Source organism: Rhodamnia argentea, chromosome 5, assembly GCF_020921035.1.
Source record: "Rhodamnia argentea isolate NSW1041297 chromosome 5, ASM2092103v1, whole genome shotgun sequence".
In the NCBI taxonomy this organism is placed as follows: Eukaryota; Viridiplantae; Streptophyta; class Magnoliopsida; order Myrtales; family Myrtaceae; genus Rhodamnia; species Rhodamnia argentea.
This window is the reverse complement of record NC_063154.1, coordinates 25,553,779-25,571,461: the sequence shown is the minus strand read 5'-3', so window position 1 is coordinate 25,571,461 and position 17,683 is coordinate 25,553,779. Positions and strand designations below refer to the sequence as shown.

Sequence of the window (17,683 nt, the reverse complement as noted above, 5' to 3'; positions counted from 1 at the left end):
AAAGGAAATTCTCGTTTCTACCAATTGCATCCTTTAGGTTTCTGGTTTCATCTAGATTGGCCTGCAAACTCTAGTTACTTTGTTTCTGGAGAATAATATGGTTCATTTTTAGTTTTGTTCTGGAGAAGTAGAAATATAGCGAGATGTGGTTATGGAGGAAATTTGCTCCTGGTGCTTATCCAACTCGCTGTGATGAACACTTTTACCAACTTAAGAAAGTTCATGAAATAAACACTTTTTCCTTGGTTGTACCAGTAACTTTGGCTTTATTAAATTTACCGTTGGCATTCTAGAAATTCTTGAATTGTTTCTATATGTTATATTTCTTATTTAATGGACTAATTACCTACGTCATGGTCACAGATGGGGGTGACAAAACCAAGCTGAAAACCCGAAGTGAAAACTTGATTGAACCAAAAATTTCACGCATTTCGGTTCGGCTTGGTTTGATTTTCAGTTCAGATGGTGGAAAAATAAATTGTCTTTTTCCGGTTCAGTTCATTTTAGTCAAACCAAACCGAACTGAAAATCGCTCCTCTTCTTAATATTAGCGATTTACAAGATCTCTCTCTTCTTTCTCTAGACAATACTTGCTTTGTGAAGATTTCATTGACAATAAACCTGAAAAGAGAGTAGAAATAATCGGCGAAATAGCTGCTATCAACTTATGGTTTACTTTATGATGTTGAACTCCTTGATCTCCTTAGTCAACTCGCCGGGGAGTTTGGGATTGACTGAGGATGCATGTCTTTTGTACTCAAAAGTACAAAAGAAATATATAGTAGTGATTTTTTTTACCCATGGGCAGATTTAGGACTAGAGTGAAGATTGTAGATTTCTTTACACAAAATAAAAAAGCCCAGAGAAGAATTAAATAAAAAAGTAAAATTGAAATTTTTTTAGAGAATTAACACCTTGATTATCCTATGACTGTACGTAAACGTAATAATCTACCTTGAAAATTGATGCTCACACGGCTATTAAAGCCGCTCGTGAAAAGTTCATCTATTCCACTAACTGTATTGTTATATCTATTAGACATGCAAGAACCCCAATTTTTAACCCTTAGCTAGAAAACGAATAGTATTGTAGTTAATTGTGCAAAAGATCACGGGTACTTCCTCATCTTGGGTTAGGCACCAATGTGTAGACATGATTGTGTGGACTCCGTACATTGCTGGTGTCGATAATCTCATGTCCGGACCACCCATCCGGTGTTTTGACTTGTGTCTTACCCCATGGTTGAGGGTACTCAGATATTTCATGAATCCATAATTTACTTATTTAAAGCGGCTTCCTCTTTACATAGAACCAAAAAAAAAAAAAAAAAAAAGTATTGGAGGCATAGGACATGTAGATTCCATGCATGACGCTCTAATTTGTCTGTCTGCAAGATGCCTGAGTCAGAAACCACTTATTGTTGATGAATAGCGTCATGAACTATATTAGAACTGTCCTAAATGCATGTTATTAGGACAGAAAACATATGATATGCATCTAGGACAGCATGAGACAGATCAATAAACTTCGGCAGATTGTCTGATGAAAGGCATACATTTTATTTGAAATTATACCTGATTGGAATTATCCGGTAATATAAAACAAACATAGTGCTTCTTATGCAATCTAACGGTGAGATTTTGATTACGAATTGACCTAAACGTCTAAAGATACATACCAGTTGCTTGAAAATGTTAAGTTTGGTGCTCGCATAACGAGGAGCACACACACAGCGGATGCTAGAATGACGGAAAAACTTCTTCGTCTCTTCGTCATGTGTTTGTATCACACCATCCTGTGTGACAACATGGCACATGCCGAGTCTCAATGAGGAGAGATCTCAACAAAAAACTATCTTTCCTAAGTTAATAAACGTACAGATTTTCTGTAACAAAAAAGCATGGATTTGAAATTTGGCCAAACGTTGGGCTGCACAATAGATTAGGATACTCATTCAAGACAAAAGCCACTATATAACATATCCTCCCATTGTCTTTTGTGAAGGCTAGCCGAAAGAAAGAATGATTAGTCCATCCTGTGCACCATTAATAAACCGATAATCCTTAGATACGTTTCCAGTAGAATAGAAGTTTGTTCACATGCGGCTCTCATCACCATAGATACATCGGTTGTAACTTCGCACTGCTCTACTGCACTAGCCCAATAAATCGACAGCGAAAGAAGCCGCTGGCAGACAAATTGTTCTCGACCCAGCTGTCATGCTCCGACTCTTGAGCCCGCGACCCAAGGCAAATAATAAAAAAGTAACATATACAGTTAAAAGACAGCAAATGAGTCTTAACCCTACTGAGCTACAGAAATATATACAACCCCATACTTCGGGGCGGCTCACTAAGATCTCAAAAGGTTACCAGGTCAAATAAGGTTAACTTCTCATCTACTCCAAAAGACTACCCTCATAACCTAGCCTTGATATCCGTAAAGCTCCATCACTTGAGACCTAAAAATGGTTCCCACAACAGGGTGAGATATAAATCTCAGTTAATCAAACTTAAGCTCGATTAGGACACTGATTTGCCTATAACATCCTAAACACGAGGATTATAAAACCATGATATAAACATATATCTAGCAATCATATCACATGACAATAATCATCCACATGCATACTTACCAGCCTTCAGCCACACATAATGCAATGCTTGACTCAACTCAACAATCACATCAGACAACCAACCGAACAAAGCATCACACTCACAAGTATGCACTGGACACCACACAAGTCTATTTATTAACGATGATCACGCTCTTGGCGCCACAGTGATGAGGATCCACGCGATCGGCGTGATCGACTCTCACAATTAATGCGATCCCGCACTCTTCCGGCATGATCGGGTTACGTTCCTTTTCCCTCTCGGCAACGACTACCGTTACGACCCGAACCCCGCAAGCCGTCAACATCCCACCTAGCCACAACCGTGTACAGTTCTCCAAGATCCAAAAGCCAACAAATACAACACTTGCGGAAGCAGAAACAATTCCCCCTACATAAACCAATTAACATCACGATGACTTGGGACGGTAAGACAAACTTACGTACATACATACATAATTGTTACAACCTTCAAACCTAGGGCTTCAGAGGCCATTGTACAAGCCTGTGACCACCTATAACAAAAGATTACGTGGTCGAAGCCCGCTATGCTTCCAAAAGAAAATACTCTACAAAAGCTCAAGAGGCCAACTATCCTAGGCCTCGTCCTCACTATCCGGTACTATATCATCTCTCACCTCCTACTCATCCTCGTTAAGCTCGGGTGACTGTTCCGTATTTGATGGCTCTACAACCTTCCTATCTTCTCCTAGTACCATGACCTCGGGGAACACCCAACCTCCGAGGCGGTTCATTCATACTTGCGGCGGAGGGTCCGAAATAAACAACGAGCCCACAACGGGGTGAGATAAAATCTCAATAAGAAAGCCCATAACCCTAAGTTAGGGCTCTAGTGCCTCCGGACACATTTTCAGCGAACAATTTCCAACAATCCTTCTTTCTTATCCAAAAATTCCACAATTAAAAATCCAGAAAAATTCCATTCTTCCTCCAAAAATTCTTACTCCTTCTCAAATATTCTACGTTACTCCTGTTTCGACGTTCCACCCCTCAGACCGACAATAAAATATTCCAACGTGCTCTGGGGCCCGCGTTTAACGCATCGGGCCATAATATAATTATCCACATTACTCTGAAAATTTCACGTTACTCCATCGACTTCATACAAGTTCACAACATTGAACCTCGGACCTTTATAAAACACGGCTCTATATATATACCAGGGTCTCAGACACAAAGGAATACGACCCATAAATCTCGGTCTCGGACACATAGGAACACGACCGGATTAAGTCTCTGACAATTAGTCGAACACGACTCACTTTGGTCTCGGACGACTTAATTGAACACGACTTTCATATCTTATCGGTCTCGCACAATCAGACGAATACGACCCTCATATTTTCTCGGTCTCGGACAATCAGATGAATATGTCTTACTTTGGCCTCAAACGACTTGATTAGATACGACCTTCATATTCTTTGAGAATAGATCGAGACCACGTGATTCGCTCACATTAGAGAATTAATAAATCGGGACCACCCGATTAATTCACGCTAATCCATAGATTAATCCAGACCACACGATCAATCTATTCTACCACAGAATTCAATATACGCCATACGACCATATTTATGCTAACGTGCGATTAAAATTATACTAACGTGCAATTAATACGCACCATACAATTTAATTATACCAACCTGGGAATTTATCAGGACCGAACAATTTAAATATTCTAACGTGCAATTAATTCACTACTATAGTACTAAACTATAATAATACCACATTTAATAAATTCCATGGCATAACAACATAATATCACATAAAAGTAACTATAGTTAAAATATAATCTAACCATGGTTCAAAAATTAACTAGAGTTAATAACTAACCTAACCATGGTTAAATAATTGCATAAAGTAACTAGAGTTAGCAAAAGTAACCATGGTCCAATTTTGACAATGCAAATATCCTCTTGAATTCACTATTCACTTTAAGAACATGGTTTCTCTCTCCTCAAAACTTCATTCTCGGCCAAGGCATAAAAATGGCCAAAAACAACCAATTTTTCACCAAAATCTACCAAATCTCAAGTCCATTAGCACCCTAGGTACCTAATATAAGGTTAGGGAACAACTTACCACAATTTTAGCAAGTTTTCCGGCGAGAAAGTCGCGAGAAATTTTGATTCCAACCGATGGCTCCGGCGACTCCCTTGCTCGGCTAAAAATCCACAAAAATCCGGCGATTCAAGGCGGTTCGGGTGGTAGTCAAGCTCTGGCGATCCAAGATGAATCCAGCGAGGCTTGGGAAATTTTTCGGTGAGGGAGAGCAACAATGGAGGTTTTGGCCAAGAGAGAGAGAAGTGAGGTAGAGAGAGAATGTTGTCTTGAAAATTTGGAGAAGAAGACCAACATTTAATAATAAATGGTAGGATAATATTTTGGGAGAGATATTTTGGTGTCTTGAATGCAAGAGGGGCAAAATGATCATTTCTCACCAAGGAATAGTCAACATTTTCGGTCAAGGGGATTATTTGACCAAAATGCCCTTGAGCCAAAGTGAAAACTTGGATATTTTTCAAGGATAAATGGGTCTTTTCCCATCTCCAGTTCAAATTTTATTTTTCCTGAACCTTTTGGGGCGAACCGCGAAGAAATCGTACACTAGATGAGAAAATGTCCAAAATTTAATTATTGCAACTCCTGAAGGTCCAACGTCAATTTTTGAAGTTCGATTTGTGATCAATCTCGATCAATAAAAATTTCAGCTTATCTCAAACTAACAGGCGGCTTTTAGGAGTTGTGCGTATTGACCCGTGATTAATATCACGTTTAAGAATTTCTCGAGCCATGTCGACTTTGGTTGTCATTCAATTGTGAGGTTCAATCACTAGTCCCGATGGACACGATCGTTAGAAAATAATTTAAAGACGTTCGAAACCCATACGAGGTCAAACGGAATCACCCGTGATCCAAGCGTAGGGTATTATCCAAATCGTTCCTTAATCATTTTAGGATCAGCCTACATTGGTCCAGAATATTCTCTCGACAATTTTCATGGCTAAAGAGTCAATCCAGGATCAAGTTCTTAGGTCCACGTACTTAATTTTCCTAGCTAGCCATTCCCATTTGATTAGTCCGCTCGAGAGGGATCAATTCCGAGTGAGATTCGACCGAAATACACCAATGAGACCTTTCATTTATTCAAAGCTTCGAAAGTGGGTCAGAATTCAGGATGTTACAACTACTACAAGCAGTGTATCTAGTGCACTCTGCACAGCACGGCAAGTAGGCATCCCTATACGGGGCTTCGGTCCATCACAAGCTGCGACCGGGATCCGATAATCCCTTAAAACCGTACGTACCATACGGGGCATGAATTATCGTACTTCTGGCAAGTCGTGTGGTTCTATACAAATGGTACGGTGTGTACTATGTGTACAGTATTAACTTGCCAGGAAAACCCATCATCGTTCTTTCATATGACCATACAGCACACTCGACACATCAATCAATTTATTCTCTTTGATTTAGGCCGGATGCTCACACAAACGTGCTCAAAGACTCGGCCCAAAGCCATTTTCGTGCTTAAATATGTCTTTGATCTTGCACATGGTCATATGCATATGCAGACTACCAAATAGACGCTACAAAGATACACGGGGCAATTAACTCCCAAACGAACGCCAATTCACTCAACAAGCATTCAAGGTACTCAAATCAACATTTCAACGAGGCGATCCGTCCAAACAAGGTCATCAATTCAACACGAATAAACCAATTCAATTAGGCCACATAAAGGCTCAATTTCATGCTAGAGTCATTGATTAGCGAGTTTGATTTATAATCGCCAATTGATCGCTTGTCCTTAACCTATCGCTTGCTCGCGATCAAATCACAACATACAATCAAATTCGTTTAACATTAATTAGCCATAGACAATTCTAATTTAATCGATTATGACCATTTACCCTAAACCGGGTTTCTAACTAATCCGACCATAATCAAATCTACTTAAACGCCCTATCGACTAGCTAACTAATCCTAGGCGCAATTAGCGCCCTAACCAAAGATTAGGGTCAACTCACCAAAAAAAGGCGGTCGAGGTCGGGTCGTGCACGATTTTTGAGGCCGAGGTCGAAAATCACCGTTCACGGCGGAAATACTGTTCACCGGCGGCATTGTTCCGGCGACATTGTTCCCGACCGAAACAATGATGAGCTCGGCGGTGAGATCACCGCAAACGGCAGCAGCTCAGCCACCGGAGCTCCAACGAATAGCGGAGGCTAGAAAAACAAAACCAGTAGAAGTAAAAAAAGGGAAACCGGGGCTGAGTTGAGGGAAACTCAACCTCACGGGTTGAGGCGAGGCTGGGGAAGGCTAGAGGACTCACCCGTAGGTCAAGGACGACCTTTGGGACCAGCTGGGGTGGCGGAACGCCGGCTGAATAGAACCGGCAGAAATAGACCCCTCGCGAGCGCAGAACAGGGGAGGCTGGCCGAGGTGGTTCGCGGCTTCCACAGGCGACGACCGGCCACCACAAGCTCCGAGGGACGAGATGGGACTCTAAGGAGGTCGTCGATCGCGGTGGCGGTGGCGAGCGGCGTAAGCGCGCGGTCCGAGCTGGAACAGAAGCAAAAGCGGCAAAACTCGAAAACAGGGGTTGTCGGTTCTAGGGTGGTTCGCGGCGGCTTTCACGGCCGTCCGGAGACCGGCAACGGCGCTGGAGGGGTCAGTGGTGGCGGTGAGGTGCGGCTGGAGGTGGTGGTCGAAGGTGGTGAGGTGGCATCGCACGAAGAGGCCGGAGGAAGGAGGATGATCGTTCGGTGGGGGAGGGGTCTAGTTCGAGCGTGAGCAGGGGAGGGGGAAAAGAGACGAGCGGGAGAGAGAGAGAGAAAGTAGAGAGGATGGAGAGATAAGAATGCATAGGGAAATGAAATGTGATGATGGTGGTGGGGCCGCATTTGAATTATTTAGGGCGTGACACCAGCAGTATTCCGATCATCCCTAAAACCATGAGGACATTTCCATATTCTAGCAATGCTTAATTACATATGAGACGGTTAAGCATCCCGTTTCCAAGAGGAACATGTCGTGTGAAGTCTTGTCATCCCAAATGAGCACGACCGCTCGCACACCTTCCTCGGACTTGTACTTCAAGAGCTCCCCCAAAGATTTTAAAATTTTTTAATTTTTTAGAACCAATTAAAAAATACTTTTTTAAATTATTATTTATTTTTAAGAAAATTATTATTTTATTTATTTTTATTTTCCTTTTTCTCCAGCAGCGAGAGACGGTGATCGCGGCGGTGGGTCGAAAAAATGTTTTTACATTTCTTAATTTAATTTTTTTCTTTTACTTATAAAAATAAAATATAAAATTAATATACTTGAGGCCTATTTACAAGTGATGCTTGGAAAGTTGTAGGCCATGGGCCGAAAATGGGTTGGGTTAAGACCTATATTTGAGTAGGCTCCATAAGCTTAGACCCATATTTGACTCATTTTTAAAATTTACTGAATCCATATATGATCTAAGTAGGGGTGAATAAAAAAAACCATCCGGACCAGGACCAATGGTTCGGTTCCCGATTTTAGAAGGATCCGTTCCGGTGACCGAGTGGTTCTGGTTCTCAATTCTAGGGCCCAAGATCGGATCGGACCAGTCGTTTTTTTAAATTTTTTTAAAAGTAAACCTAATGTTTACTTGTTTAGGCTTAGGGTTTGCTTTGCCTTTGGAGCTTCCAATGTTACTGTCCAATGCATTGTCCATAATGCGTCCATCCCTATCAGATATCGTGAAATGTTATTGAATTGTTGTTGAGATTTTAATGTTACAGGTGCATAATTTTTTCATGAACATAGATTCCTCGGAACAGCCTTGGAACCGGTCCAGTTCCTTGTTCCAAGGATGACTGATCCAGTTCACCGTTCTAAAAAATGGGAACCGGGACCACCGGTCCGATTCCTCGATTTTGATGGGAAACGGACCGGACCGGACCAAGAACCGCTCACTCTTAGATCCAAGTGAATAAAAAAGGGTCAAAGACCCATATTGACTCCTCTAGAAGGAAGTGATGTCTAGTGATAGGGAGGAGATGGAGTGGGTGAAGTGTATTTGAGGGAGGAAGTGAACGTTAGTGGGCTGGGATATTGCCTGAACCAGTGAGAAAAAGAAGGGTCAGGCTGGGCCCTGTGCGGTTCGGTACGCAAGCCAGTCCGAGGGCTGGTTTGCGGGTTATTCTTTTCCTTTCATTTTTTTATTTTTAAGAAAAGAAAATTGCCTACTTATATATTCTTGTCTTAATTGTTTTTTTTAATTTTGGCCTTTTTAATATTTTATAAGAAAAATCTAACTTGATTGACAAAATTAGGTGTCAACCATCATCAAAACCACGGTCTCACGAGAAGGCTTCTCAAAGCCTAAACTCCCTATATGAGACAAATCATCAAGCAGCAGCAGCAAAAGGCAGAAGAAAAGCCTGAGAAACTTAGGCTATTAAGGGAACCTTGCAGTCTTATAAAGCAAACTTATGGGTAAAATTGCAATTACATACGAGCATGTAAGCGCTCTGAATGAGAGGTCTGTAAATGAATCCCCAGTAAATCAGGAGTTGAAGCACCGCCTTGTTCTAAACTTTCAAGCAAAAGTTAGAGTATCGTATCCACAGCTTTAGGCTTGCAAATAGGAACACACAAAATCTGCTAGCAAGTGTATTAGGTTAAGTTGCACAACAGGACCTGCCTGCTTCTCCTTTCCATCCTGAAATTAGTAAAAACTGCGGACACATGAAAACAAATATAGTTGATAATGAAAAAAGAAAATTTAAAAATACTAAAAGAAGCACTACACTGAATAGAATTAAAAGGATCAATAATTCACCATTGCGAGGTAAGATCTCTACAATGAGAACTTACGCACTTCTGAAACATTATCAAATTATGAGTCACAAAACAAATGAATAGATCAGAATAAAACTCAAGTGGACCCTCACTACCCTTTTCTGTGTCCCCTCCTTAGTTTTGTTAAAATATCGAAACGGCCGATCGCTGCCCTTTTCTGTCCCCTTCAAATCGGATTCTTATGGTCGGTGCAACTATGGATTCAAACTACAGTACCCACCATCCCATGACCACCAATTCAAAATGGAAGCGGTAGATCGCTGCCACGCCAAGCACAGATCAAATGTTCTTGCTAACAAAAGAATAGTCTCAAGAAAATTTCTTTCAGCTTGGAATGGACATGAGGACTTTCTGCAAGGATCAGCATGCATGTGAAAGCGAAATGTGTGCAGCTGCGAGTAATAGATATGCAAACATTAAGATCCACCGAGCATATGTCAGAAGATAGTCCGTGTCCATGGCCACGGGATTGGATCAAGGGTTTACACATGTTTTCTTTGTCTCTTCATTCTTCTCGTCTCGAAGATCAGGAATCGAAAGGGAGACAATGTCTGCTAAGGTGTAACTTCCCGCGGGGCTTCAAATGCAACTTCCCGCTCTTATAGGTAACGAGTTAGCTAGCCAATTCCATGGCGGAGACGCCGAGCAGGACAAGACAGAAACTACTAGCCAGGTTATTAAGCTACTCATTCAAACTAAAGATCATTCAGCTCCAAGGATTAGACTATGATCAAGACCTGACACAACCTGTAGAACTTCCAGACCTTCTAAAGAGTCCCAAGGAAGTTGGCTCGGTCTTGTCGTTGGAGCTTCCCAATCCAAGTCTTCCATTTCTGCCGCAGCCCCATACCCATACCTGTCTCTTGGACGTGAGAGCAATAAAATGTACGCACCCTCCCTAAACTGTCACTGGACATTCCCCTGCTAATCCGTCGACCACCAGCGGAAGGTTCTCGGACCCTGGCCTACCAAGCTGACAGCTTTGATTCCATCCCCAGGATACAATTTTTTTCGAGGATTCTGAGGCTGCATCCAATGATGCATCCTTGCAAATTGCTATGGAATAGCCAAGACCTGATGGTATTGATATGGGACATACCCTTTCCTGCTAGACACCATCCAAGATCAACATTCATCTAAACTGAAGAATGTGGATAAAAATTAAATGAAGCTAACTCTTAAGCCAGTTGGCAGAGGCCACCCTCACTAAGTAATTTGTGCTCAAATGTCGGCTCATCCTGCTCTCGACTCAATGTACTTAAGAAGACAAAAATGAGGAAAACTCTTACTTACTGCAAAGAACTAAGGAATGGTCGAGCCCACATGCAATGTCCGAAACTTCAACACCGCTCAGCTCTTCAACTCAACAAGGTTCCAATAATATTGGCATATCTTTCTCCTTGTCCATGCCTTCTAAAACCCGCTTCTCTGCAACTTCTTTGGCTGAACTTAGACCCTGTATTTCTCTGACAGACATACTGGCAGTAGATTCCAACGCAGACCTCCAATCTTTCCTAACCTACCCTCCGCTGAATAGCCCCAGCCAAATAATTTTGTATCCTCAGTCCTTGCACCCAGAAAGTTCTTCACAACATTATCAATGACATATCTTCACATAGCATGAAGTGACATACATGCTCACATCTCTGGTATAGCCACGAGGACGTATAATTTCCTACCTTAAGAACACAGTCACACTAGAACCATCTTTTCTCCAGCAAGTGCATCTACTCTAGAAGGTGTGACATCTTTCCCACAAAGAGCCGTCATCTCCAGTGGCCGCTGATACAACACCGGAAGCAAATGAAGCCTTAGCCATCACTTTTTTTCAAGCCATGCACTCGCTTTGGCTCGTTCCACGACTGCCTGACGTGACCATAGCGTAAAGTTGATGAGGAACTTTACTACACAGGCAAAAACAACCAACCATCCATATGCAACACCAAGCACCCATTGAAAGTCCAGCAGATTCTTCACCTTCATCACCTAGCTATCAAAATTTTTTAACTACAATTTAAATAGTTGGATCCAAATCTGAAATTAAATCAGCCATCAAACAAATGAAAGAAAACGAGAGAAGTGACGGCAAGCGAGTTTTTATCAAATTGTCACCGTAGCGAAGAATCTGTGGGCCCGGCCCATTTACTGTATATCTTCTCAAAGTGGCCTCGGTTCATTTGGAGTGAACGAAGAAAAGGGCACCAAGAGCAGCAGCAGTCTTGTTGGGGTGGTTTCATTTTTCTCCCATGAAGTCCGAGTTTGGTTCTCGGCTTGACTTCGAGTTGGAAGATCCGCTCGTTTCCGCTCCTGCCAAGAAAAGGTCCTTTCTCCCACCCCATAATTTCCCCTTTTGATATTCTTTTATCAGCGCTGTGTGCTTCGAATTCTTGTTATCCACTATATGAGAATCCGGCGAGCGACTTCGCTTATTCAGTTCGGAGCTCTTTGGGTCAAGTTGTTGTGTCTGATGCACTTGCTGCGTAGTATGATTACGGCATGCTATATTAAGTTACAGTTTAGCTTTCATGGGTCAGATCATAGCGGTTCTTATGATGTCCTAATAATATCATCGCCTCGAGCAGTAAGAAGGTCATTGGCTTGGATGATCTGTTGAGCGACTTCTATAAAGAGAAAGGGAAGCGGGTCGCGGGAGCAGCGAAACGGAAAAGGGTGCTAAAGCATGACTCCGACGAGGAAGATGACGCCAGAGAAGCAACTTTGTCCCATACCCTTGATCAGTATCAAAAACAGGTGGATGGACCCTCTTGTGCATCTTAGGATCATTTTCAACTTTTCGATTGAGTCGGGATGTGTGACGGTTATGCTCTCTATTTGTGCAGATGAAGGAAATGGGTGGCGAAGATGAATTATCCCACTGGGGACTGCAAGTTTTTGGAGTTCAGGTTTCTCGTTTTCGCATTATCTAACATCAATGTACTTATGCGCTTTTTATTCACAATATCAATAGGGTGTTGATGCTAGCACATAGTGGCATAATCAATAATGCTTGGTTCCTCTCTATTTCAGAAAAGTCCACCAGCTGTAGTTTTACCTGAGCTTGGTAGCTGTGCTACTTTCCAGGCTCTTGGTCATAGCAAACATAATTCATTGGTGGAAGTCGGTAAACGAGAAGGTACTCTTGTTGCTTTCCATTCTGCAGCTGCGTTCAGTGAATGGCATTTTTCTAGAATCTAGGTCAGCTGCGTTCACTAGTTGATACAGCAATTTTGGATTCGGATAGTGAGGTGAGGAAAAAGATGTTTATGGTGGATTTTGCACTGGTGCAGAATCCGACTTTTTGGAAGGACTCCTGGTGAATGGCTGGTTATCCAAGCTCATAACATTAAGTGGTCATCTTGAAATGGCTCTTGCAAAATGGACTTTCCATTTATGTGAGTTTATATATTTTCATATTTTAACATCCTGCAAATATCCGGTCCTGCGTCTTGCTCTTTAATATATCTGGATATCTTCCTCTGTCAGTGATGTTTGCATCAGAAAAGAGATTGAGAACTTCGGCATGCGATCTCTGGTGCGACGTACTCTCAGGCAAAAATGAGGTTGACTTACTGCTTCTTGACATCAAGCAAATTTCTCGTGCTCAATGTTAAGATTTGTGCTTGTTGATTGTTCTCCTTGTTCCTGGCCTTTGCTGATTAGGGAACTTCTGCACCCATCAAAATAGACTGGCTCCCTACATATTCTGAACTGGAAAGAGCCCTTAGCATATATGGATTCGTGTTCGTCTTATCTGACGCAGGATCTGTTGATATGGGTAAGCTCCTAAGTTTAGGTTCATTGCATAGTCGGACGAAATAGTCAACATGTCTACCCTTAGCTTCGCGCAGGGAGAGGCCATTGTGGTCCCACCGGCCGAGGGTGAGGTGGCCTCACCTAGATCTAGTGAGGCCACGATGGCCTTGGGCAAGGCCTTTGTGGCCCTGCCGGCCACGGACAAGTGACCCTTGTCCAGTCTAGCGAGGTCCTTTGCACCCCTCCCTGCGGCCACGAAGGCGCTCGGACGAAGGTCCTTGCCCCAGGCCTTTGCTGCCGGCGAGGGTTGCCGGTGACCCTCACTAGCAAAGAAAAAAGCAAAAAAAAAAAAAAAAAGGACAAGAAATAATTAAAAATATCCACATCAATATAGAAAATTAAATAAAAATCCATGTAGGACTATTTGCCCGAAATAACACTCAAATGATCAATTTTATAGGCATTTAAGTAAGCGGAAAAAAAAAATTTATGGTGCTCAAGCGACTGCCGTACAAAAGTTATGGTACTCCTTCTATTCTTATCCCAAAGTTAAGAGGGTTGTGGATTGTTTTTGCTGGTGCTTCTATCAGAAGAAGATTGCTCAACGAGGATGTCAAGAGTTCAAATTTGTTTAGACATTAGCTTTTCTCTTCTGAAGCAAAGTCATATTTCTCCTATTGACCGACTTATTTATCTTCTTTGCTAGATGCCTTTACATGTATGTAATTGCAACTAAATCATTAGTTTATTTACTAAATATGGACATATGACCTTTAGTATTTAATAGTTATTTGCAAGTATCTTTATCCAGATTCCAAGCATGCTGGCCCATCTTTGAATATTCGAGCTTGGATCAAATTTGTGGCCGCTTCTTGTCAAGTAAGGTCAGTCATTCTGGATTGTCATCTGAGTCAGTCATTTCTAGAAGCCATATGTTAAGCGTGACAGGGGTCTTTACATTCTTGAAAACAAGAAACTGGGAAATCTAGCGAAGAATTTTTAACCCGTATTTTTGGGCCATCAAATAGATTTTAATAGTTGATCTTGATGATATTATTTTCTTATTAGAGCTTGCATTTCATTTCTTTTTCAGGAGTAAATGGCCTATTTTTTCAACTTCACAAGCCGAAAAATTAACCGAAGTGTTGATTTGTCTGTTTCTAGACCGCCGACTTGAAGGCCTTTCAATGCTTCTGTATGAATGTTTGTTATCAGTAATCAGTTACTTTACCCATGAGGAATGGAGCACCAGCTGCAAGAAAGTAACGAAATCTCTTGCTAGCAGGTTACTGGCCACTGCTCTACTATTCTTTCTAGGCCGAATAGTTAGATTTATTCTTTCAGTAAGGAAAAATGTGGAAGATCGTATGTAACAGAGTCTCATTTTGCGTCTTCCTCCTCTTAAGATGTCCTCTCTGGTTCATGCCTAGTTTGCTAGTTTTTTAAGTATCTCTTGCTCTTATTGTTTAGACATGAAGCCAATACCTTGCTTTGGCTTTACTGTTTCAATGAAAAACAATTTGGTGATTGATAATGGCTGTTCTAACTCTCTGACCTCTGTATTATGTTGTTTGCCTTTGTACACAGTTCTGACCTTTTGACACTATACCTTTTTATGCAGGTTATCTATGGACCTGAACTGCTTGCGTGCTGTTGAGTGCATTTCTGGCATTGATGCTCGTAGCAAGTGCCTCAGAAGTGAAGTTGCCTATCGGCTGCTTGCAAATTTCCTCAATCATAAGGCAGGCCGCCTTTCTTCTTTAATATCTGCACCCAACATGCTTTGATGAGTAAATAGCGACACAGCTCTTTATTTTGCCCTATCTATTTGTCATTTGATTGTAATGTGCTTTAGAAGAAGCTCAAAGACAACCTTATTGCATTTGCTTTTCATTGTCATGCCTGAATACATAAGTTGAGCACGATGAAAAAATGCAGATTGGTTGCAGTGCATTCTAGTCTGCTTTTGTTCCTAGTTTTCTTGTAAGACAACAAATGCAGGTACTGAATACGTATATCATTAAATAAAGGTCGTTCAAACTTGTCTAGTTGACAAATCAGCAAAAGATAGTTTAGATCATGAGCATGTTTTAGACTCTTTATCTGCACATTGAAATTTTAACAGATAAAATGGTTTGGTAGGATAGACATGATATCATTAATGTCTTCCTAAATGCATATATTAAATGTCCATGCAGTGAGATATTTCTTCGTTCATTGTCATTTCAACCATATAATCTTTGGAAAAACAGCCAAAACTCAGGAGGCAGCGGCAGATGGCACCATGGTGGCACCAAATTGTTTATAGAAAACATTGCATTCACATTCTATCTCGTGTGCTTCTGGCCATTAGAATCTTCCCATTTACTAGTCTGGTACTTTTCTTCAGGCTGCAGATGAAGAAATCCTGGCTTCGCTCATATCCATTAATGTGAAAGAAAAAGGTTGTGATCTTTTCAGAATGTACATTTATTTGGTTTTAGCGGAGAATTGGCTCTTCTTCAACTCAACTCTAGAAGAGAAAGCAGTAATCAGGGAAATGTGGGGTCTTTATCTGCGGAACTGTTCCTGTCTAATTACCAGCACAGATTTGAGATCGTTCGCGGCAAAGGTATGTTATGGGTTGCTAATGCCATTTTTGCCTGCTTTTAAAGATCTTGTCTCTAAAGATGCCTTCATGCTGTGCAGGTTCGAAACAGAGCCTTGTATCTTCTTCAAGGTTCTGTCACCAGATGATATCTACGGAAGTATGTATTCTCTGTCCATTTTTTTTATAAAAAAAAAAGAAAGGAATTTGCTTGAGGAGTAACTGCTTGATAGGTTTTCCTATTTATATGGTCGATCAACTGTGATGCCTGGACAATGTAAATTAGCTCGGAAGTCTATAACCTGACGAACTACAAACATGTGATTGTGCATTTGACGAAGAAAGAGCGCAATTTCATTCTAATATGATCGCTTGTTGGTGCTTACTGGATAGGCTTAGCACCGTAAACTCCATAGTTGTCTCCTGGAATCATTGAAGATGTACGGTAGCACAGAATGGTTCTCTGACATGTTGCTTTCCTCTCGGTGTTTCAGGAATCTGCACCAATGTTCAGGGGAACTATAGCTCTGTCTTTATCATCCGCATTTAAATATCTTTGGATTTGCTAGAGCGGGAGGGGCGAGCTAGCACTTGAAAGTCGATCTATTATTCTTGAGCCAGTGCAATTGCTGGGGAGTTGTGGGTCCGGTGAACCCAACTGTTAGCGTGCCTTCTTACGGTTTGGGTGTTTGGTTGGTCATCATTTGGAGACCCGAGCAGTCGGTTTCGCAAACTCGTTTGCTGGAAGAACATTGTTGATTCTGTTTTGCTCCCTCTCTGTACATTGATGGTAAAGTTTTGTATGGTTTGACCCTGGAGGGGCATTCCTGTGATCCTCGCTCGTACAAATCAGACTCGTTTGTTCAGCAAGATGTGCCGATAGATTCGATTGAGAGATGAACGGTTCAATTACTCATGCTAAGAATTTGCATAGTAAAGGGATAGCCCCTGGATCGGGGTCCTGGAGAAAAGGCACGATTCGAGAAGTTTTTCGCGATTACTACGTGTTTGAAGAACTGGATACGATTTAGTTGTAAAGATGTGAAATGCTGTCTAGGTCGTAGTAGCACACTTAAAATATGTACTTCCGTGAGACAATCAAAAACTAAAATGGACCGGACACATGAAGCCAAGATTAAATAGTGAAATTAAATTGCGATGAGCACAAACGGCCGTTGTTTTTGCGAAAAATGGATAATTTAAAAATGTTTTCTTAAAAATAATTATTTATATCTATTATAAAAGTAAAAAAAAAAATTGTCGGCTATGAAAATATTTAAATATTAGTTTTTGTCAACGTGAAATTATTTTTGATTGGTTAATTATGTCAAGCGATATAAGAAATCATTACTTTTTTTCAAAATATTTTTCAATTTATTTTTGGGATAATGACTTAAATGGTCATTGAATTTTGCCTTAACTTGCAATGTGATCCGTTCACTTTTAATTTGACAAATATGGTTTTTGAACTTTAGCTCAATGTGCATTGTGATTTTTGAATATTTAGTTTGATAAATATTATCTCTAAACTTTTGGAGCATGTTCGACACATCAATCTGCGTTGCCTTGCTATGAATTGCCATTGTTAGTAGAAGTGGATGGATTGGGATTTCACGGTAATGAAACTGACCTAGAAGCTGCATTTGGTGTTTTGGTCAGTTTGAATGCGCATGTCTGTTGGCCAATGCTTTTATTGTGATGCAGCTGATTTTGACCTGAATAATTTGGTGTCTTGAATTCTCTATGGCGATTCTGTTATGGAGAATTTTTGTTCACAAAACCACCGTGTCGTCCATTCATTTGCCATTGGTTTTACTTGTTATAGATTTACCCGTCACTAACACACGACGCAAGGGTAGCGT

The 17,683-nt window shown here is 41.2% G+C and overlaps 1 protein-coding gene and 1 pseudogene across 1 annotated transcript; one reads left to right on the top strand and one right to left on the bottom strand.

Annotated features, from left to right (window-relative positions):
* Positions 1-10,027: 10,027 nt before the first annotated feature.
* Positions 10,028-11,464, bottom strand: LOC125315274 (annotated as a pseudogene).
* A 263-nt stretch (positions 11,465-11,727) lies between these two features.
* LOC115731535 lies at positions 11,728-16,496 on the top strand. Its single transcript, XM_048279231.1, has 13 exons — positions 11,728-11,801; positions 12,064-12,232; positions 12,322-12,384; positions 12,509-12,614; positions 12,769-12,873; positions 12,965-13,041; positions 13,142-13,256; positions 14,046-14,118; positions 14,328-14,519; positions 14,856-14,976; positions 15,624-15,845; positions 15,923-15,981; positions 16,316-16,496. Exons 1-12 carry the CDS (start codon positions 11,728-11,730, stop codon positions 15,968-15,970), a joined length of 1,365 nt encoding a protein of 454 aa, XP_048135188.1. The 3' UTR covers positions 15,971-15,981; positions 16,316-16,496.
* The last annotated feature ends 1,187 nt before the right edge of the window (positions 16,497-17,683 follow it).

Coding starts and splice junctions, on each gene's coding strand:
- LOC115731535 (XM_048279231.1), top strand. CDS start 11,728: ATGAAGTCCGAGTTTGGTTCTCGGCTTGACTTCGAGTTGGAAGATCCG. Junction 12,615..12,768: donor GGAAGTCGGTAAACGAGAAG/GTACTCTTGTTG, acceptor GCACTGGTGCAG/AATCCGACTTTTTGGAAGGA. Junction 14,119..14,327: donor GCCGCTTCTTGTCAAGTAAG/GTCAGTCATTCT, acceptor TTTCTTTTTCAG/GAGTAAATGGCCTATTTTTT.